The sequence below is a fragment of the Puntigrus tetrazona genome, chromosome 17 (genome assembly GCF_018831695.1).
Source record: "Puntigrus tetrazona isolate hp1 chromosome 17, ASM1883169v1, whole genome shotgun sequence".
NCBI lineage: Eukaryota > Metazoa > Chordata > Actinopteri > Cypriniformes > Cyprinidae > Puntigrus > Puntigrus tetrazona.
The window spans coordinates 21,816,851-21,841,524 of record NC_056715.1 but is presented as its reverse complement, the minus strand read 5'-3'; the positions used below and the strand labels follow the sequence as shown (position 1 = coordinate 21,841,524).

The 24,674-nt window shown below is 35.9% G+C and overlaps 3 gene segments (V, D, J or C); all 3 read right to left on the bottom strand.

Annotated features, from left to right (window-relative positions):
* Window positions 1-15,231: 15,231 nt before the first annotated feature.
* LOC122361591 lies at window positions 15,232-15,825 on the bottom strand. The segment is given in 2 exon segments: window positions 15,232-15,596; window positions 15,677-15,825. Coding segments are annotated over 2 exon segments (411 nt in total).
* Window positions 15,826-16,160: 335 nt separating this feature from the next.
* Window positions 16,161-17,059, bottom strand: LOC122362333. The segment is given in 2 exon segments: window positions 16,161-16,597; window positions 16,858-17,059. Coding segments are annotated over 2 exon segments (462 nt in total).
* A 740-nt stretch (window positions 17,060-17,799) lies between these two features.
* On the bottom strand, window positions 17,800-19,091 carry LOC122362332. The segment is given in 2 exon segments: window positions 17,800-18,908; window positions 19,023-19,091. Coding segments are annotated over 2 exon segments (495 nt in total).
* Window positions 19,092-24,674: the final 5,583 nt, after the last annotated feature.

Here is a 24,674-nt window from a genome sequence, read left to right as displayed (position 1 = left end):
TGTTGTATATTGGAAAAAAAACATAAATGCAACAGGAATTTATCATGTGTATCATGACTGCCTTTTTGTCATTCAAAATTTGCAACTTTCAAAAAACATAAATTTGTCAACATAACACGACTAAAAAGACATGTATTATGTATTAATTTAAGAGTGAAAAAATCTTTTTGCAGTCTGTAAAGAGCTTTTCTCTGAAGGACTAGAAAAAGCAGTCCCAGATTTGTGATGATCACAATAAAATTTGTAAAAAGTGTTATGATATTCTGAGTTAAGTGCCTGTCTTTAAAAGTGAATCACTGAATCATTCATCACTCAGACAATTCAATTCAAACTTAACTCAACAGAACATAAACAAATAAAGTAGCCATTAATTGTAATAGCACTGTATTGACTTAAAACACATTGAAACTTGGAGTAAATCTTACATCTTCCAATTGCGTCTTCTATTAAATACTGAGAGGATTTCTTTTAATGTAGAATTTAGAGAATTTTGGTTAATACAACTTTTATACAGTTGCATTTTAAAGGAATGGAAGGGTTTTTGTGTGCATTTCCTGTACGGTTTTTAGTGAGGCAGGTAATAAAGACTACAGCACTGTGCATACTGACAGCACAGTAATAAACAGCAGAGTCTGACAGTCTGAGATCAGAGATTTTCAGAACTCCATTCATTATTTCTGTTCTTTCCATCTTAAACCGGCCTTTAAATTCATCCTCATAGCTGGGATCAGCACCGGCACCACCGTAACCGAACACAATTAAGGCCATGGCTGTATCCTTCTGCTGATACCAAAACATGTATAGCATGCTGCTGTCATCATGACTGCACTTTATCTCTGCCATTTTATTATTTTTGGCTAAAATGTATTTGGAGTTCTGTTGAACGTTCACGCTTCTCACCATCCCTGTGGATAGAAAAAAAAGATATTTAAGAACAATACCGTGAAGATACTGCCATGACAAAAAAAAAATCTTACCTATGTATAAGAAAAATACGCATAGTCCGTTTGCAGGTCTAAACATGCTTCTAAAGCAGGGTTACAAAAATGATCAAAAAGATAATGTGATTGAAGACGTAAGAGGAATCCTCTAGATTAAAATAATGCACTTCTCCCCTTACTGACTATCAAAAAGGTCTGATTGTGAAGCTGTTTTTTTTGGGTGGGAGGAGTATAATTCATTATCTGTATGATGTGTGAGTGCTTTTGTTCTGCTGACATCTTTGTAAAGGTTTATTTGTGGTTAAGGCAGGTGTGATTGCAGGGTGCCAATATTTTTGTCTTATAGTTTACAGTCTTTCATTCACCGTGTTGACTAACAGCACACAGATAAACAGCATCGATCCCTTCATTAACATTTACTTTCAGGGTCCATTTCTTTGTTTCTGTTCCTGACACTGTGAAGCCAGCATCAAACCCCTTCTCAATCGATTCAGCAGTCCCGATGATGCTTGCGATAAGCACTGGTCCTTCGCCTTTAATTTGTCTGTACCAGTATTTGTAGTTATAGTCTGTATCATTCTGGTAACAGTGCATTTCAGCTGAAGAGCCTGGATGTCTGGATATGTACTTCGGCCACTGAGTGATCAGAACGCCATCACTGAAATCTGCTGGAAACACAAAGGCAGTTCAAATCAACAGAGGAAAACCATTGAAATATTGTTTCTATATTAGAAATTAATACCTTTGAAAAAAGCAGTGATATGCATAGAAGGAGAAACATTGCTATTTAAAATTTCTAGTAATATAAGGCTGTATTTAATATAGGCTGCTTGACAAACTAGAGATTTTAAAGTCACGCCCCTTTCTTACATCATTCTTACGATAACTAGAATATTGTATAATTGGGTCAAACAATAAAATGCTAATATTTTTAATTAAAGTGAAATAAATCAGAAATAAATAAATTCATTAAATTCGTTAAAAATATATATATAAATTGAACTTCTTGACATTATAATGTTTTGTGGCATTCACTCAATTACAATTGAGTAATTTTTTTAAGTTTCACTCTGCTCTAAGCTCTTTACATCATTAATTTTAAACGATAACCTGCTGTATTTCCTGTTGTAATGCTTAGGTTTTTAGTCAGGCAAGTAATTGAGAGTACAACACTGTGCCTTTTAGCAGCACAGAAATAGAGAGCAGAATCTGGCAAACCCAGGCTAGAGATCATTAAAGCCCCATTCATGGTGTCTTGTCTGGACATGTTGAATCTTGAATTTTGGAATTCAGTTTCATAGACTGGTGCAGTTTTGCCAAAGCTATAACCGATGAGGACCAGTGCTTTGCTGTTATGGGGTTGCTGATACCATAACATGATATCTAAGTCGTCGTCGTCATGTTTACAAGAGATCTCTGCCTCTGTTTCTTGCTTTCTGATTATAGACAAAGGCTGATCAAATTTAACACAGTCTGACAGACCTATATGAAGAAAATAAAAAGTGAAATTAAGTTTTTTTAAGAGTTTTCTAAAGTGAATGAATTGGTGTAAAATAAATCAAGGACTTCATACGTGCAAATAAGATGGTAAAAATGGCTAGTCCGTGAGCAACACGACTCATCCTTTTCTCATGAAGTGGCGCAGAGAGTTAGACTAAACAACTTAGTAGGGAGAACACATAACCAGCACTTCTACTGTATGTCTATTCACTATAGAATTACACCTCCCCCTATCGTCTGCTGCACTCCAAAGCACCGGAGGTTCAGGCAATCCTTTATAATTTACAATACCACAGTTTACTCAAGTTCTACTTAAGTGGTTCAAAAAACATTCCTAAGCTCAGCTAATTGTATTTCATTTGAAATATAATGTTATATATGATGTTTAAACTATATATATTGTAATTAACATTGAGTTAAGTGTCCAGAAAACAGTCAATCTGCAGTTTTGAAAATTCCAGATGTTTATAATTTAATCTACGTTTTTCAGCTGTGCATTTTTACTAAAATGAAATTAATCCATTTTAATCATAATTTAATTATCGTGTATTACCTTAATTATAATTAACCAATTTTAACTATGATGTTCCCACAGACCTTAAAAATACAGCTAAAAACAGATAAAACAGCAAAAAACGACTTATTTCAAAGTAAAGCAAGGATGTCATTACTTCCAGTTATCTAATTTGATCAAATCTGCTTAAATTCATAAAATGTATACAAAAGTGTAAGCATGATTGTGTGTGGCATTGCTTAAATGCTTATTATGCTGGATCATGCCCTTCTAAAAAGAACAGTTTGTATTGTTCCTATTAATAAAGTTTGATAATATGCAGTAGAACACTTGAGGGTTTCTGCAAGCTACGCTAAACCAATACTGATAAATACTGCTCTACTATGCCGCTTTTGCTATGAACTACGACTATCCTTTATGAGCAGGACAGGTGTTTTTGTTGTACACAGCAGAGTTTTGTCAAACTGTGTCGCTCACAGCACAGAAATACCTTGCACTGTCTTCTGAAGTAAGACTGGAGATCTGAAGTGCTCCGTGGGTTTGTGAGTTCCCATAAATATGAAAGCGATCATAATCCTTCTCAGGATTGAATGTCGCCATGTAAAGGTGCCCGAGAAGTTTAAAGGATTCTCCTTTTGTTTGTTTGTACCAGTAAAGATAGTAATAATTGCTGTATGTGTGAGTGCAGCTGATGTTCAATGAGTCTCCCAGATGCTTTATCAGGTAAGGAGGTTGATCAATGGATGAACCGAGAGAAATGTCTTTAGAGGAAAAACACATGTTGATGTCATCAAATGGGCAGTTCATAATTTTTCAACATGTACGTACAGTATAAACAGTCTCCATTGAGGATAGTACAAAACATACCTGTGAACCAAAACAGAACATTGAAGAAAATGAAGGTAAGCGGCATCATTCTTGCTTAAAGTAAATGTCCTATTCTGATCGAGCAAGAGAGATTACAGATTCTGAAACTGCAGCGTTGGGAACCCTTGAACTCGTTCTCATCTGTGATTGGATGATCTTTGTTTAGAGACTGCCCAGTCAGAGACTATAGATCATAATAGGATTAAGAAGAAGAGTAATATCTATCCAAAGATTTAAAGGATGTAGCAAAATGGATGCAACAATATATGAGCAATTACTTATTTTGTACTCCTCAGAGGAAAGAAAGTCACACAGGCTTGGAGCTAAATTAGGGTGAATAAATGATGAATTTTTATTTTCATGTCTTTAAGGTTTAGCTCACGTTCCAAGCAATTTATAAGCATTCCAAGCATTATATAAGGCATATGCAGTGTTGAAAAACATTCTATTTATTTTATTAATTTTTTTATTGCCGATTGTGCCACAGAGATACAGTAAAAGACACCTGGCGTGTGTTTTGTTTTGTTTAGTTTTTTTAATCACACAGGTGCAACTTGAGCAGTTTTTTGTTAGCGCTTATGGGGAATTGTACGGCTGTGTTCACTTGCTGCGCAAAAATACACTGCACTGTCCCCGACAGATATGCTGGATATAATCAGGAATGCGTCCTCTTTTGCATGTCCTGTGATGTTAAATCGAGGTTTGAACTTTTCCTCTGGAAAAGCTGTGCCGTAACTGAGCATTCCAACAAGATCCAAAGAAACACCACTGCTTTTCTGTTGATACCAGTACAGGTATGGATAGTCGTTGTCACCGTGACGACAAAAAAGCTTTGCCTCTTTCTCCTCCACTGTCCGTAGAAGATGTTTGGGGACTGCTGAACGACCAGAGAACAAACCACACAAACTACAAGAGAGTGAGCACAAAAAAAATAAAATAATAATAATAACAATATATATATTCTGCATTCTGCAATTCTGCATTGCACTAGACACTTACCTGGTAACCAGTTATTGGTTATTATAGCTAAAATAATTGCTCTGATCATGATTATAACATTCAAACAAGCAACAGAGACTTCTTCCTTAGACAAAAGAGGTTAAAAAGATCTCACCACAGATCTTGAGGCTGAGACTTGTTCACCTAGATGTTAGCTGGTTGTTTATTGGTCCAAGCCAAAAAAACACTCCCCTTTGTCTGACTGAAGCACTCAGTTAGGAATTTGCTTAAATTCAATTGTATTGATTATAGCAGTTTTAAGATACATATTAATATGCTTTAATTACATTCTGATTCCATTTTTGAATAAAAATCAATCTAGTTCTGTATCTTTATGAAGTATTATAGAAATGTAAAGCAACAAACATCAAATTTAACATAAAAACAATAATAATAATAATTATAATGAATAATAACTCTACGTATATATTTTGGTCAAAGACATCAAGATATCAGCAACAAAGGAAGTTTACAAAAGTGATTACATGTCCACAGAAAACACATTAAATATAACTAATTAACTTTTAATGTTTTAGATACGTTTTTGAATAAAAACAGGTGGAAATTTGGTCAAAATGTTGTTGCATTGTCATTAAGACATTAACACAATATTTATGTACAAATGTATGTATATGGAACTACATTATCTGGAGAAATTAGTGTTTTATGGAGGTTTTTTGCATTTTTCATGAACCTGAAAGTAGACATTTAACAAAACACATTTTCATTAGTGCTCCCTGTTTGTTAATATGCTTATTATCAGTTTTGGCATGTACATGCAGGAAATCTTGTGGCTTTGTAATAATCAAACAGGTGCGAAGTGAAGAGTTTTTGTAAATGATGAAAGGGAACTGAATGGCTGTGCAAACTAGCAGCACAGAAATACACCGCACTGTCCTCAGCATTTATGTTGGATATGAGCAGGAATGCATCTTTTGTAGCATGTCCTGTGATGTTAAATCGAGGTTTGAATTTTTCTTCTTGAGTAGCTGCTCCATAAGTGAGCATTCCAATAAGCTCTAAAGAAACACCATTGCTTTTCTGTTGATACCAGTACAGGTATGGATAGTCATTGTCACCGTGACGACAAAAAAGCTTTGCCTCTTTCTCCTCCACTGTCCGTAGAAGATGTTTGGGGGACTGCTGAACGACCAGAGAACAAACCACACAAACTACAAGAGAGTGAGAGAGACAAAAAAAAAAATATATATATATATATATATATATATATATATATATATATATATATATATATATATATATATATATATATATATATATATATTTTTTTTTTTTTTTTTTTTTTTTTTTTGAAATAAACAATATAATGCTGCATTGCACTAGACACTTACCTGGTAACCAGTTATTGGTTATTATAGCTAAAATGATTGCTCTGATCATGATTATAACATTCAAACAAGCAACAGAGACTTCTTCCTTAGACAAAAGAGGTTATAAATGATCTCATCACAGATCTTGAGGCTGAGACTTGTTCACCTCAGAAGGGAACCGCCTAGATGTTAGGTGGTTGTTTATTGGTCCAAGCCAAAAAAACACTCCCCAGTGTCTGTGTTAGTCAATATTCTATATTGTTCTGGTTCCTCCTCCAGTGCAAGCAGCCCCATCCTGTTTTATCAGCTGTATGCGAGAATTACACATTTGATCATTTAAGAAAAGTAATAGCTCATCTTCATCATGCAGACAAGATTTGCTCACTAAGCTAACATGGCAGCCAGGAAAGGGTGGACATTTAAAGGAGAAAGAAATGAAACAGGACTGGACCATGGGTCCCGATAAGTAAAACCAGCATATACAGTAGAGTAACGTGTACATCTGTAAAGAAGAATTGTATGTTGTTTTTCTGTAAAGCCTACAGTTAAACAGGTGATGCATACTAAAATTCTCACATTTTCAATAGTGCCCTCTGCTTGTAAGTATTCTTAATATCAGTTTGACATCAGGATGCAATTAATCTTGTGGTTTTTTTTTATCGAACAGGTGCAAAGTGAACAGTTATTTGACAGTGTTTATAGAGAATTGTACGGCTGTGCATACTGGCTGCACAGAAATACACGGCGCTGTCTTCAGCAGATATACTGGATATCACCAGGAATGCATCTTTTGTAGCGTGTCCTGAGAGCGAAAATCGATTGAATTTATCCTCCGCTGAAGGTTCTCCATATCTAAGCATTCCAATAAGCTCCAAAGAACCGCCTTCATTTTTTTGTTGATACCAGTAGATGTATGTGTAGCTGCTGTCACCGTGGCGGCAAGTAAGCTTTGCTTCTTTCTCCTCCACTGTCCGTAAAAGATGTTTGGGAGACTGCTGAACGACAGGAGAACAAACCACACAAACTACAAAACGGTGAGGAGCGCTTGACAATACACGTTCAACAACATTCAACCAAGCAATTTAAGATTAAATTCACAGTGCAGCGGTTGCCTCTCTATATTGAGCTTTTACATATCTTATTATGTATCTTGAGGCTGAGAATGTTGTTCACCTCAGAAAGGAACCACCTAGATGTTAAGTGTAGTTGCTTATTGGTGCAAATAAAAAAGCCCGCCCCCAAGTGTGTAGTCTAGTCACATACAGCTCTGTACTATAGTTTTTTTGCTTTCAGCCCTATATTCTGATGGGACTAGATTGCATGCAGAAATTTGTTTTGCAGGTGTATTTTACAATTTCCAGGAAACTGGAAGTATTATTGGTCACTGAAAGAAACTTAAAAGTAAAGTGATGATTTTGAGATAGAATGCAGAAAATGTACTGCTATTCTGTCATTTCCTCACTGTCTCGTTGTTTCAAACCTGTATGACTTCAGTTTGAACCCAAAAGAAAATCATTTGTAGAATGTTATCAAAACACTTTGGTCACCCTTAAATTTCTACTGTATTCTACTGTTCATACACTCTACAAAAATGTATTGAAATTTGGAATGTTATGATGGTGAGTAAATGATGACCATTTTAATTTTTTGGGTGAACTATCCCTTTAAGAACTTCAATATTTGTATATTTGTATATTTATCCTAAATCAGGTGTCAACTGAATTAACATTTTACTTCCTTTAAAGAGAAAAAAGCTATTTTGTTAAACTTTGCCCTACTGAAATTGAATATAGTTCATATCCCAGAGTTTAATTGTATAAGATGGGGATCACAAGTAAAACCATGGTCTACATTATCATATGGTTTTTAAAATAAATGACAACAAACTATGGAATTTGTAATTAAAAACAAACTACAAAAACAACTTATCCCCCAATAACATTTACAATACATTTATAGTTATTACATTCAGCCACAATAGCATATTTGGAAATTGTTAATAACTGACTTTTAAATGAATATGGTGCTGAATTCCCTAGTTATGTAGCCTACTAGAGGCATATTGTTGTTTACCTCAGAAAGAAACCACCTAGATGTTAGATGTTAGGTGATTGCTTATTGGTCCAAATCAAAAAAGCCCACAAGTGTCTGTGATACTCTAGTCACAGTAGAGTTCTGTACTGTCATGTAGTGTACATAAATAGGACCCTTTTCATCTTCTGTATACAATAATCATGTTATCTTTTAGGAAAAGAAATACCTAATCTAAAGCTGCACAATCTATGGTATCGGTTGTGTCTTTTACATAAACAGTGCAGGATGCTACCTGGTCTCATGGCATAAATGTACTTGGGTGCACTTTTAAGCGAGACACAAAATACATACCATTAAGTACATCCATGTAATTTTACAAAAGAAATGAACACTAGAGGTAACTAAACGTTGACACCTTTATACCTTTTCACACTAATTTACTAATTTCTTCCTGTCTTCTTGCCTCTATTTGAAAGGACAGTGCAGTTTAAACTGAAGCAGAACATGCTCTTGAACCTTTTGATGCTCTGCTTCATTAAGCCCCATTCACACCGAAACCTCAAATTTTCTTTAGTGCCCTCTATTTGTAACAAGTTATTATCAGTTTGGCATAAATATTCATGCAACCTTGTGGTTTTGTGTTTTTTTGTATTGTTTCTTTTTTTTATCGAACAGGTGCAAAGTGAACAGTTATTTGACAGTGTTTATAGAGAATTGTACGGCTGTGCATACTGGCTGCACAGAAATACACGGCGCTGTCTTCAGCAGATATACTGGATATCACCAGGAATGCATCTTTTGTAGCTTGTCCTGAGAGCGAAAATCGATTGAATTTATCCTCCCCTGAAGGTTCTCCATATCTAAGCATTCCAATAAGCTCCAAAGAACCGCCTTCATTTTTTTGTTGATACCAGTAGATGTATGTGTAGCTGCTGTCACCGTGGCGGCAAGTAAGCTTTGCTTCTTTCTCCTCCACTGTCCGTAAAAGATGTTTGGGAGACTGCTGAACGACAGGAGAACAAACCACACAAACTACAAAACGGTGAGGAGCGCTTGACAATACACGTGCATAAAATAACTACAATACTATTTAATGCACTGGAAATGCTTACCTATTAACATGAAAGTAGTGATACCTGTTAAAAAGATTGCTGTAATCATGATTATAACATTCAACCAAGCAATTTAAGATTAAATTCACAGTGCAGCGGTTGCCTCTCTATATTGAGCTTTTACATATCTTATTATGTATCTTGAGGCTGAGAATGTTGTTCACCTCAGAAAGGAACCACCTAGATGTTAAGTGTAGTTGCTTATTGGTGCAAATAAAAAAGCCCGCCCCCAAGTGTGTAGTCTAGTCACATACAGCTCTGTACTATAGTTTTTTTGCTTTCAGCCCTATATTCTGATGGGACTAGATTGCATGCAGAAATTTGTTTTGCAGGTGTATTTTACAATTTCCAGGAAACTGGAAGTATTATTGGTCACTGAAAGAAACTTAAAAGTAAAGTAATGATTTTGAGATAGAATGCAGAAAATGTACTGCTATTCTGTCATTTCCTCACTGTCTCGTTGTTTCAAACCTGTATGACTTCAGTTTGAACCCAAAAGAAAATCATTTGTAGAATGTTATCAAAACACTTTGGTCACCCTTAAATTTCTACTGTATTCTACTGTTCATACACTCTACAAAAATGTATTGAAATTTGGAATGTTATGATGGTGAGTAAATGATGACCATTTAAATTTTTTGGGTGAACTATCCCTTTAAGAACTTCAATATTTGTATATTTGTATATTTATCCTAAATCAGGTGTCAACTGAATTAACATTTTACTTCCTTTAAAGAGAAAAAAGCTATTTTGTTAAACTTTGCCCTACTGAAATTGAATATAGTTCATATCCCAGAGTTTAATTGTATAAGATGGGGATCACAAGTAAAACCATGGTCTACATTATCATATGGTTTTTAAAATAAATGACAACAAACTATGGAATTTGTAATTAAAAACAAACTACAAAAACAACTTATCCCCCAATAACATTTACAATACATTTATAGTTATTACATTCAGCCACAATAGCATATTTGGAAATTGTTAATAACTGACTTTTAAATGAATATGGTGCTGAATTCCCTAGTTATGTAGCCTACTAGAGGCATATTGTTGTTTACCTCAGAAAGAAACCACCCATAGATGTTAGATGTTAGGTGATTGCTTATTGGTCCAAATCAAAAAAGCCCACAAGTGTCTGTGATACTCTAGTCACAGTAGAGTTCTGTACTGTCATTTAGTGTACATAAATAGGACCCTTTTCATCTTCTGTATACAATAATCATGTTATCTTTTAGGAAAAGAAATACCTAATCTAAAGCTGCACAATCTATGGTATCGGTTGTGTCTTTTACATAAACAGTGCAGGATGCTACCTGGTCTCATGGCATAAATGTACTTGGGTGCACTTTTAAGCGAGACACAAAATACATACCATTAAGTACATCCGTGTAATTTTACAAAAGAAATGAACACTAGAGGTAACTAAACGTTGACACCTTTATACCTTTTCACACTAATTTACTAATTTCTTCCTGTCTTCTTGCCTCTATTTGAAAGGACAGTGCAGTTTAAACTGAAGCAGAACATGCTCTTGAACCTTTTGATGCTCTGCTTCATTAAGCCCCATTCACACCGAAACCTCAAATTTTCTTTAGTGCCCTCTATTTGTAACAAGTTATTATCAGTTTGGCATAAATATTCATGCAACCTTGTGGTTTTGTGTTTTTTTGTATTGTTTCTTTTTTTTATCAAACAGGTGCAAAGTAGTTTTCTGCCAGCCGTTATAATGAATTGCACGGCTGTGCTTACTTGTAGCACAGAAATACACTGCGCTGTCCTCAGCAGATATGCTGGATATGAGCAGGAATGCATCTTTTGTAGCTTCTCCAGAGAGGGAAAATCGAGATTTGAATTTTTCCTCTGGAGTACCTGAACTAACTGTCATCATTCCAATAAGCTCCAAAGAACTGCCTTTGTTTTTCTGTTGATACCAGAACAGGTATTGATAGCCGCTGTCACCATGATGACATGTAAGCTTTGCCTCTTTCTCCTCCACTGTCCGTAGAAGATGTTTGGGAGACTGCTGAACGACAGGAGAACAAACCACACAAACTACAAGAGAGTGAATAGTGCGTGAGAATCCATCTGCGTGAAGTAATTTAGAGCGCAATGCACTGGAAATGCTTACCTGTTAAAATGAAAGCAGTGATTATAGTTACAATTATTGCTTTGCTCATGGCTGTACTGTAACATTCAACCAAGCAATAGAAGAAATAACATTAAATTCACAGTGCAATGGTTGCCTCTCCAAATAATTCTATCTGCAGTCAAAAGAGCTTTTACATATCTTATCACATATTTTGAGGCCGAGACTGTTGTTCACCTCAGAAAGGAACCATCTAGATGTTAAGTGATTGGTTAGGTGGTTGATTATTGGTCCAAAAAAAAAAGCCCACCCCCAAGTGTCACATAATCTAGTCACATACAGCTCTGGATCCTCCTTGATTGCCAATCTTGTTTCATTTTCTGTTTGTTAAAATTACTTTGGCTACTGTACCCGCAAAGATCAGTTAACCCTGTTTAATAACTGGTTTACTGGTTCATTGGCTGATCAGGGTGGGAGCTAAAGGTAGTTTGCGTGGTTTGTTCTCCTGTTGTTCAGCAGAACATCTTCTACGAACAGTGGAGGAGAAAGAGGAAAGAATTTCTTGTCGTCACGGTGGCAACAGCTACACATTCCTGTACCGGAATCAACAGAAAAAACAATGGCAGTTCTTTCGAGCTTGACGGAACACTCAATTATAAAGCAGCTACTCAAGAAGAAAAATTCAAACCTTGATTTTCCCTCTCTGGACGTGCTACTAAAGATGCATCCCTGCCCATATCCAACTTAAATGCTGTGGACAGCTCAGTGTATTTCTTTGTTGCTAGTTTGCACAGCCATATTATTACTTGCAGTCACTGTATACAACATGTTAGACCTTTTAGAAAAAACAATACATACCCTAATGTTTCACAATTTATGGTATCGGTAGTTTCTGTGACATAAATGGCAGAGAACTGAATTTTAATACTCCTTAATAACTCCTTAGTGCAGTTTAAACATAAATCTGAAATACATTTCAATTCCCCCCGAAAAATGCCAGTCCAGTTCTCTACAAAAAGTTTAATGTTTCTAAATTATGCAACAAGTCGTTCGGCTGCTAACATGGTGGATCTTCGAACAGGCCAGTATTTTGTTCTTTTTTTTTTGACTTCTTTTAAGAGGACAGTGGAGAACGAGGAGAAAGAAATAGAACTGGACTAGAACATGCTCTGGAACCTCATGCTTCTCTTCTTCATTAAGCCTTATATATACTGAAACCTCATTATTTTCATTAGTGCCCTCTATTTGTAATAACAGTTATTACCGGTTTTGGCATAAATATCGAGTAAAGTTGTTGGTTTGTTTTCAATCAAACAGGTGCAAAGTAGTTTTCTGTCAGCCGTTATAATGAATTGCACGGCTGTGCTTACTTGTTGCACAGAAGTACACTGCACTGTCCTCAGCAGATATGCTGGATATGAGCAGGAAGGCATCTTTTGAAGCATGTCCAGAGAGGGAAAATCGAGATTTGAATTTCTCTTCTGGAGTACCTGAATCACCTGTCAGCATTCCAATAAGCTCCAAAGAACTGCCCTTGTTTTTCTGTTGATACCAGTAGAGGAATGGATAGCTGCTGTCACCATGATGACAAGTGAGCTTTGCCTCTTTCTCCTCCACTGTCCGTAGAAGATGTTTGGGAGACTGCTGAACGACAGGAGAACAAACCACACAAACTACAAGAGAGTGAGGGGCGTATAACAATTCATGGGTATAAAATAATTTACTTTGCAATGCACTGGAAATGCTTACCTATTAAAATGAAAGCAGTGATTATTGTTAAAATGACTGCTTTGGTCATGGTTAACATTAAATTCACAGTGCAGTGGTTGCCTCTCTGAACTGTTTCTCCTGCAGCTGAGGCTGAGACTGTTGTTCACCTCAAAAAGAAACCACATGGATGTTAGGTGGTTGCTCATTGGTCCAAATAAAAAAAGCCAACCCCATGTGTCTGTGATATTCTGTTCATTTTATTCTGTGTCCTCTTTCTTGCCAAATCTATAATTTTTTTGTATGTGATAGTTATTAGTTGAGTCATTTTCAAAAGTAGTTTCTGGCCTAAAATTTGTTTTATCTGTCATGTCTGTAACATAAATTGCTTTAAGATTTGCTTTAATTCAATATTAATCCATAGCAGTTTAATTATAGCAGTTTTAAGATATATATTAATATGTGTTAATTACATTCTGATTCCATTTTTAAATAAATAACAATACAGTTCTGTCTCTTTATAAAGTATTATAGAAATGTAAAGCAACAAACATCAAACTTCACAGTAAATAACAATTCTACATATATATTTGGGTCAAAGTCATCAAGATGTCAGCAACAAAGGAAGTTTACAGAAGTGATTACATGTCCACAGAAAGCACATTAAATGTAACTAACTTTTAATGTTTTAGATAAGTTTTTAAATAAAAAGGTTGATATTTGGTTAAAATAATAATGCACTGTCATTAAGTGCGACACAATATTTATGTACAAATTCAAACAACATCTTTTCTGACTTGTACATGCTAAAATATATAAAAGAATGAGTAAGCAAATTCAGTTTTACTATGTCTTAAAACTTTACTACTGACAAATTGGCAAAACCTAGGATAGTGGCACATTTCAAAAAAACTAATTGGTATTTGAGGTGAAAGTAATTAGTGTTACACTTTTATTATTACACTTATAGTATTAATGCTTAAACCCTTTTCTGTCTTTATAAATAATACTATATACAGTATATATATATATATATATATATATATATATATATATATATATATATATATATATATATATATATATAATACTATACACATTTGCTATATAAATTAGCAAATTGTTATTTACTGTGAAGTTTGATGTTTGTTAATAAATCATTTTTGAATCCTATTTCATGCCTGTTATAAAAATTATTTATATATATGATCATTGCAGGGTTGCCTAATTCTACTGCTGAAGATCTACATCAGAGTTCAGTTCAGTATCTGTGATTCTGCTTTGTGTGTTTGATTGAGTTTGGATCTAAAGGTAGATCTCCACGAATCAGGTCCTGACCTCCTGGTTTATTGGCTTTTTGATTTTAACGCTTTTACTGGAACTATCTTATCTGGAGAAATGTATGGATTTGTTTTGCATTTTTCATCAACCTGAAAGTAGACATTTAACAAAACATATTTTCATTTAGTGCCCTCTATTTGTTAATATACTTATTATCGGTTTTGGCATGTACATTCAAGAAATCTTGTGGCTTTATATTAATCAGACAGGTGCGAAGTGAATAGTTTTTGTAAGTGATTAAAGGGAATTGAATGGCTGTGCAAACTAGCGGCACAGAAATACACCGCGCTGTCCTCAGCATTTATGTTGGATATGAGCAGGAATGCATCTTTTGTAGCATGTCCTGTGACGTTAAATCGAGGTTTGAATTTTTCCTCTTGAGTAGCTGCTCCATAAGTGAGCATTCCAATAAGCTCTAAAGAAACACCACTGCTTTTCTGTTGATACCAATATAGGTTTCGATAGCTGCTGTCACCGTGACGACAAGAAAACTTTGCCTCTTTCTCCTCCACTGTCCGTAGAAGATGTTTGGGGGACTGCTGAACGACAAGAGAACAAACCACACAAACTACAAGAGAGTGAGAACAGCAAAACCATATGTGTAAATTAAATAACCTAGACTGCAATACACTAGAAATACTAACCTGGTAACCAGTAAATAGTAATTATAGTTAAAGTAATTGCTCTCATCATGATTATAAAAAAATAGCATTACAAGGCAGCAGTTTCTTGACAAGAGCACACTTATGTATCTCAAGGCCAAGACTGCGGTTCACCTCATTTGACTCGGTTGTCAACCCAGGTGCAGATGTGTCATGTGACGGGGGAGGGGTTTTTGAGCGCAGGCTCCTATAAACCTAAAGCACTGTGCAGCACTCACTGCACAAAAATACACAGCCGTGTGCTCAGCTTTCACAGACGACACCAGGTACGCCTCTTTCTCTGCGTCTCCTGTTATCGTGAAGCCCTTTTTGTCAACCAAGTCCTGCTTGAAGGAAAGAAAGCCAATGTGCTCAAGGTTTTGCCCGTGAGACTGCCGGTACCAGTAGATTTTGTCATAGGTTTTGTCGTGGTGACTGCAGGTGATGTTCATGGTCTCTCCAGTGACTAAGAGAAGGTTTCTAGGAGTCTGTGTAACATGTAACATCACGCAAAGTCCTGTAAGGCCATTAAATAAACAGGTTAGACTATGTTGATGCCGTAGATATGCCGGTATATATCTGCAAGTAATGTCTCACCAACGCAACACTGAAGCAGGAAACATTTGATGGGAAATTCACTCATGTTGGATTCTGGTTTGTATGAAAACTCATGAGTGAGCTTGTCAGGTTTATTGGGTAAACGGGTGGAGCCTGATTTAATCTGTTCACATCTGTTTTTACTTATACTGCCCCCTGCTGGGTTGGAAATTGAGTTTTAAAGTACAGTACAATTCACTTTAGGCACTGACATGTTTCACTTTGTGCAAGTTTTATTCATTTTAGTCTAGGACTGTGTGAAACCGGGGGTAAAAACTCAAATATTTGTAAAATAGAATAAACAAGCATAAACAGGTGAACAAAACAGCATTTATATGAAGGTATATTTTAGTCTGAGCTGTTTTTTAACAATAAACATTACACATTATGTAAATGTTACATTTTAGGTGGAAATGTTTAATAGTTTAATGTACATTGATCCTGTAACGCTGGAGAAAAAAAGTGTGACAACTAGCCCCTGTTGCCCGTGGCTATTCAATTTGACATGCTAGAAACATTCTACCTTCTTAACATAAAGAAAGAGTGACACTGAGATGTAATGTATAGGGGTTTGTGATAATGTTTTTGTGCAGAAGTGCAGGAAACCCACAGCACCGTGTTCTTTTGCTGCACAGTAATAGATCGCACTGTCATCTGGGGAAAGTTTTTTCAGTGTCAAATCACTGTAACTTGCTCCGTTCCCCAAAAGCTCAATCTTCTCCTTAAAATCGGACTCTGGGTTAATATTCATCCTGTATAGATACCCCATGAGCTGCATTTCCCCATTCATAGGCTGCTTGTACCAGAGGATGACGGTGAAGGTTGGATCTTTGTGAGAACAATTAAGACTCGCTGATTCTGCGTTGTTTTCGAGCAGCAGGTGAGCGGGGGTCTGTGTGATTGTAGAGTTCACTGAGCAGCCTGTCAAAAAAAAATGAAACATTTAGTATGATAATACTGCCATAAACACTTCACTGAAAAAAAGAACGTGACAATGTTTGCATGTGCCGAATACAGAAACCCATGGACCAAACCTGTAACATATAAGCAAAAAAAACATTAAAGTGACAATATTTGCTCATAATGGTAATTTCTCGTAAAACATACTCCAGTAATCTCTATTTACAACTTTTTATAGTGTGTACAACTCTTTTCCAGAATGATACGATGCATTTCATTACCTGTTAAAAACAGCAGCAAGATAGCAGTGCTGATTAGATGTGTAATCATGTTGCACCTAAAGGTAAATGACTGGTTTGGAGAGAAAAAAAACGACCTTTTTTCTTCTTCATCTGAGAAAGGAAACTACATCAACTACCATATCAGTTACTGTATAAGCGAGCAAACAGGTTCTGCCCTCTGGTGTGTAAATGATGCTATCTATTTTTATTATAGGAAAGAAAAAAAACGAATCATGTGACAGCTGCTCTGGATTATGCGATTATTAAAGGAGGGTTTTTGTTTAATGGAAAGGAAAGAAACAGCACTGTGGTAATAAGCAGCACAGTAGTACACAGCGCTGTCTTCAGATTTTCTCAGCTGCTTCAGATGAAGTGTGGAGCGAGATCTGCCGTCACCCCTCACATCAAAATGCTTCTCAAACGGTTCCTCAATAGTTTTTTGTTCAAAATACACATAACCGATGAGTTTCAGCTCAGTGTCTGTCTGTGAGAACCGGTACCACTGTAAAGTGTCGTAGTTAGTTATTTGATGCTGACAGGTGATTTCAGACGGACTTTCGGGACTCCAAAAAACTGAAGAAGGAGTTTGATCAACCTTACTAGACAGCACAAGACCTGTGAAGGTATGAAGGTGAATGCTACACTTTTAGTTGCGTAAAAATTAATAATTATAACTGAAGGTGGCAAACTACAGAAATATATTCTTGTATTACCTATGAAACAAATCACGGCGGTTGAAGAAACCAGAGATCCTCTCATGTTGCGTGAGGGTGTATGTCAGAGACCAGATGTAGAAGGAATTCAGAGCATAGTTTCGTACTGCACTATGAGACGCAAATGGCTGATGGGTAATGCCGCACTTCCTGCAATTAAAGTCTATTGAAGCAGAGCAGAGAACATGCATGCATTAATCATTGCCCCTTATTATTAGTATAGTTTGAATTAGAATTTTCTAAGAATAAAGTAAATGTATATAATATAATACAATAAAATACATAATAATGTAATGACAGTCATTTTAATCTATTATTAGAATTCTGATGCAGGTGAAATGATTCTTGATACAGGCTGATGATTTATTTGATATTAATTGTGATATTTAATTTGATTCAATAATTTGATGTAATTGTATCAGCAAATGTATTACTTTAACTTAAATGACACTAATTATCAAATTAAAAATGATACAATGTTGTAATTGTGAGTGAGAACTTATTCTTTTATGGCATCGCTATGAAAAAACTTTTGAGGTTTTTTTTTTTTTTTTGCATGTTGGTTAATTCAATTTAAGGTTCTTATTAGCATGCATTACTAATTTTTAATAAGTCGAGGAAAACGTCATACAGTTAACAGTAATTAAGTGTTCCCTATTCAAAAGTGTTTTTTGTTTGCTAACATATACCAACATATTGGCTGTTTGTTATTACCAATTCCTTTTTAACTTTTAATATGCTACAAAACAGGAGTATATTGAGACAAAAGTTATAGTTAGATAATAGAGAGATAATAAAATAAAGTGGAACCAAGAATCCCATTTCAGTCTCTAGACAAGGCATCTGTGACAAAACATGCTAGACATACTAATGACCGTTGTTTATCTTTTCATTTAGAATTGCTTGCTCTTACTAATCTGTACACTAATAAACACAATCCTATGCAAGTCAGTGTGAGCCAGTGCTGGTCTGTGCAGGTGTTTAATAAGAGGAAGGTAATTGTAAAGAGGGATGAACTCTCACAGCACTGTGTGATACTGGCAGCACAGTAATACATCGCTGTGATTTTGGCTTGTCTGCTGCATGTTATATGAAGTGAAGTAGCATTTTCACCATCACCTGACACCTTAAAGTGGTCTACATATGGACCCTCGATGTTTGGTTTTTTATAGTACACATAAGCTAAAAGTTTCAGTTCTGTGTCCCCAGGAGAGCGCTGATACCATAATATTGTGTCATAGTTATTGATGTTGTGGCTGCATGTGAGCTCAATACTACTGTCAGGATTACACAAGACCGCATCTGGAGACTGCTGGACCACCTTACACACAGCAGGGACTGCACAAAGAGAAGAACACAGCACATATTACAACTTGATTGTTACAGAAAATGTCAAACTGTAACCATTTTGTTCTCCTGAAACAAAACCCGACTTAAAAATGTATCCCGCACCTGTTAGAAAGAACGCAGTCACAAGTTGGATGGAGAGGCAAAACATCGTGATGAGTTCTCAACTGCACTCGACTGAGTCAAGCTGATTTCTACTAAGCAGGAAATGACATCATAAACCACTAGAGTGCTGTCAGCTTACGTTTTTTTTTGTTTTTGTTTGTTTTGTTTGGTTTTTTGCTTACACTTTATATTATAGATGTAATTTACTACTATATATTTAAATAAAATTGTTAGACATCATTTTTGTGTTTATTGTTATTATTATTATTAAAGTGTATTTGCAAAACACTTTAAGCTGCTAAGGTTGGATATGGATATGGTTAGGAACAGATTGATGTTATGGTTAGGTTAAATTCTAGATTTACAGTAATTATAAAAATGTGTTACATATGTAATTGCATGCAGATTAAAGTAAATACAATTTAAAAACGAGAGCACATTGTCAAAGACATTTAATATTTGGCATCTTTTTTTCTCTGTGATCTATTTTACTGTAGCTTTTTCACTGTTTTTTAAAAAACTCATCAGTGTGGTTTCATGCAGGTGCACTGTCATGCATTAAAGATTCGGGCAATGTTTTTGTCATAGAAGAAGAACATTTGTGGCATTGTGCATACGATGCTGCACAGAAATATTCTGCACTGTCCTGGTCTGATCTTGCTTGAAGAATTTTTAAAGTAACCTCATCTTCTCCGTTTCCAGTTAAACTAAAATGATCCTTATATGATGGCTCAAATTCCTTTATACTGCCATATTGTGCATAACCGATGAGTTTCAGAGTAGAATCATTATATGACCTCTGATACCACAATATTGTGTCATAGTTATTAATTGTATGCCTGCAGGTAATACTGACAGAGTCCTTGGGTTTACACAAAACATCTGAAGGGGACTGATGCACCTTCTTACAAATCAAGCGACCTGGGAATACAAAGAAAGACCGTTAGGTATAAAAAGTGATGCATTTTTTGATGTTTTAGCCTTCATATAATATACTTCCATAAGCTATGAGTGTATTAGTGTTACTAAAATGATAATACCTGTAAACCAACTCAGAAAGAAGATGATACTAAATATAAATCTAATCATGTTGAATGATGCTCATACCAGAGGAAAACAAGTTTTTCAGTAAAGTAGGAGGCCTAAATAGAGGAAGTGATGTCACTTGAAATGGGCGGGATATCACTTATATATTGATATATTATTAGGATTATATATGTACACACACACACACACACACACACACACACACACACACACACACACATATATATATATATATATATATATATATATATATATATATATATATATATATATATATAGAGAGAGAGAGAGAGAGAGAGAGAGAGAGAGAGAGAGAGAGAGAGAGAGAGTTTAACTTAGCAATTTATAATTTTTTAAACAAATTCAGCTCTACAGAAGATAATAATGTCATTATTTAGCTCAGTTTAGTTCAGTGTTTAAAAAATTCACTTCATTAACAGTGCCACTGTTGCATATTCATCCATTATGAAAGAAATCCGATTGAAAGAAATTTCAATTATAAAAATGCTCTAGAACACAATAGTTTCATCTGTTTTGTTTTGCTTTCATCCAATATTTTCAATGCAAATTAATAATACTATAGAATAATGATTGTCTTTTAAATCCCAGTAGAGCAGGCTAAAAGCAACGACAGCAAGAAACAAAGCAAAATAGCAGAGAGAAATCCTTGGGAGAAACCAAGCTACGTCAGAACATTTGTTTTAAGTAACCCTTTTGATCTATTAGACATGTTTGCTTTCTATATTCACCAATTTGAAAACAAAACTAAGTTGTCAGGTTCCTTTTTATGGAATCCACCTCAACCTAAGTGCTTAAAATATATTGAAAGATGCACAAAAGATATGGGCTTTTTGTAGGGCTCATGGGGGGCCTACAGCACTGTGTGCACTGGCTGCACAGAAATACACTGCAGTCTCACTCAGAGTGAACTCTGATATTGTCAGCTTTACAGAATTCTTGGCATCTCCCACCAGCTTATATTTTTTATCGTCTACATTCTCCACATTGTGGTTACTGTGAAAGGAGTATCCAATAATGCGCATGTCTTGCCCATGCTCATGCTGGTAGTACCACAATATAGTGTTGTAGCTAGAAATACTGTGAGAACAGGATAAAGTGAAGGTCTGTCCAGAACGCACAATAACATCAGCAGGAGTTTGAACAACACCGCTCAACAAATGGCCTGTTAAAAGAGATGAAAATGAAAACAGTCTTTTTAATGCATTGTGCAGCATTGAAAAGGCTTCACCGGATAATTTACAATGAGTGTAATGTGCACAGAAAGTTGTGTCCAAAAGGAAAATACATTTAAATTCACTTACCAAAATGGCCATAGAGCAAATAAAAGAGTAGAACTGGATTTCTGATCATTATCAAGTTTTAATTGTGTTCCTTAATGACACAATATCAGAACAGTATATATCTCTATTTGTTACCAGTTCATCTGATTTTTATCAACTTTCAGAGGTGAGGTCCCTCCTCCATCTTTATGGGTGGATGTGTTGCAAAACAGCCCCACCTACTGAGAGGAAGGCATAACATTGTGCTCATTCATTTTGAGCTCTTGAAAGTTTGTTTAGTGCTATATATATACTATATAACTATGTATATATATATATATATATATATATATATATATATATATATATATATATATATATATATATATATATAGATAGATAGATAGATAGATAGATAGATAGATAGATATAGTTATGAGATATTTTAAAATTTATATAGAATTAATTCTTCACTATGAATTACTTGAGGTCAAAAACAAAGTTTACAGGAAGTGATGTGTTTGATATTTTTTAAAAAGTATGAAATTAACACTAGCAGGTGTGAATTAAGGCATACTTTTTTATCTCTTCATCATAGCATTAAAGAGACATTTTTGTAATGAACATCAGGGATCTAAAACACTGTGTAACTTGCAGCACAAAAATACACTGCACTGTCATTAGACAATAGATCTTTAATGATCAAATGTCCATTGTTGTTTCCATTCCCAGACATTTCTATTTTGTTTGTGAAACCTGCTTCTTTGGTCTTTAATGTTGAGTATAAATACCCCATTAATGTGAACCCGTGGTCCTGGTTTTGTCTGTACCAGTTGATCTGATTGTAACTGGACACACTGTGTGAACACTGAATCTTTGCAGATTCTCCTTGTTTCGTAATTATATCAGGTGGAGACTGGTCGACTTTGGAAGTATAAGAAAAGCCTGCAAAAAAACATGCAAAATTAAAAAAAAATATTATATGTCACTATAACGTATTTTATTGCAAAGGTCTGGTTAACAATAAATACAGCCTTACCGGAGAGATAGATTAGTGAGACAGTAATTATGCTGAAAACTCCCATGTTGAAAAGCTCAGTCTAAACAGTCTTGACTAATAGTTACTCCGACACTGTGCATGAGTGCAGTATGATTGATGTAAGACTATACCACCCCACAAAAACCAAGTTGTGCAACATACTGTAACTGTGGTCTTTTCTTAAATTCTGGAACTTTGCTCTGAAGTTTTTATTCAGTTTTATTAACAATTAATTCTAAACAATGTGATACAGACTGCAAGATTTTAAAATTGGCACACCATCTAATCTTTGATTAAATCACAATTTCTATAGTTATAATGCAGTAATGTTTGGACTAGATATGTCATTTTGAAATGACAATAAAATCATCCCCTATATCTTCAAATATTTGAGGGGACAGCCTTTTTAAGTTGATTGGAAACCAATCTGTGCGATGGAGTAGGGGAAAATGAAGTCCAGGGAGATGTGCAGCAGTCTGTGTGGTGTGATAATCAATGTGGTGGATAATGACATTTTGTGATGAACAAATGGAAGTCGACAAGAAAGGTAATCCGACAATTAGCTATAATCCAAAGAGGGGCAAACGAAGTCCAGACGGCAAGATGATAGTGATATCCAAAAACCAAAGCAGAGATCAGGGACGTCCCCCCGATAGGATCAGGGCAGACAGATCGGAAGACCACCACAGCAGAGCTTTAGCCTGGTCAGGAGACGGTCGCCATGATTTTGACAAGTAAGATATGTAAGGGCAGCAGAGACTGACAACATAGATAGAGGAGAGACAGCTAACATAGACAGTCATAGTTTCTGAGATCGAGTCAGGGAATACAAGTTGATAAATAGGACTGGATGACAGTTCAGAGATAGGATCATAGATTAAGGCTGGCAGGGTAGACAGGTCAGTTTACAGCTTACATGACTGTGACAGACAGTGATGGGGATTTACAAATTGCCCCTATAGGCGCAACGCAATAGTCAGGGAGTTTGCCAATAACCTTCTTGGTTGTGACTGACAGGACAGATAGTACAGAGGCAGTCTCTTCAGCTGGGTTAGGACTGGACGAGAGTTCATAACAGTCTTCTCAGCCATTTCAAGGCAGGACAACAGTTCATAGGCTGTGATATGAGCAAAGGACAGTTCCCTTATCAAAAGCTACTCTCGATGCTCTGTGCTTAAAGCGCTAATAAGAACATCCTTTGTTAGCCTGGGTGTTGAAGCATGTGTGTCAGTCCCAACCAGGTCCGGTCACTTTGAGGCATAAAGCGCAGAAGCAGAGTGTAGCGAATCATGCTTTCCCTCGTAGGGATTGCAGAGTGACTCATCACTCTTCACAGCCTGCCTTGAAGAGACCAGACGTGAGGACCATTATATCCAAAAAAAAGAGTTCCTGAGGCTTGTGCACGCATGGGAGTGTGTCCCCTGTCGGAGGGGCACGTAAATTTCCAACAGAAAATAATGACTCCTTTCTCTCATCCTCAGGAAGCCACTGCTCCATCTACACCACCACTGGTGTTTTGGTAAGCAGCAGTTTCCAACAGAATTTTAGACGTTCAGTAGACTCCTGTCATGTTTCTGGACACCAAACATCTAAAACCCCCCCATCTAAACCAAATTTCAAAGCTTGTGGCCCATTCAGAAAAACTGGCAGCATGGAAGGCTCTGCCAAACATATCTACTTGGGTCTTAAACACTGTAGAAAGAGGCTACGGGATTCAGTGCGCATATCGTCCTCCACCTTTCAATGCCATGGTCTTCACTTCCTTGAAACCAGAACGAGCACATCTGTTGACACAAGAATGGCTTGACTCTGCTGGACAAAGGGACCATAGAACGTGTTCCCCTGCCAGACAAAGATTTAAGCTATTACAGTCGTAAATTCTTGGTTCCCAAGAAGGACAGGGGGTTGCGTCCGATTCTAGATCTTTGCGGGTTGAAGCGTTATCTCAGAACATACAAGTTCAAGATGTTATCAATCAAGATTATTGTTTTTAAAATCCAGTCACAGGACTAGTTTCTGACAATCAATCTGGATGACGCATATATTCACATAGAAATATTGTCACAACACAGGAGGACTTTGGGTCCCACTCTAGGTCTTTATTATCATTGCAAGATTCTAATGGCAGACATTTTCCTCATGGACTGGGAAGTGGTCTTGGATGACTGTCCAGCCCAAGGGATCTGGAGAGGTCATCTTCTTGCATGGCACATCAATTGCTTCAAAATGATGTCTTTATTTCTAGCCCTGAAATATTTTTCTCCAGCAGCTGAGAGGCTACCATGT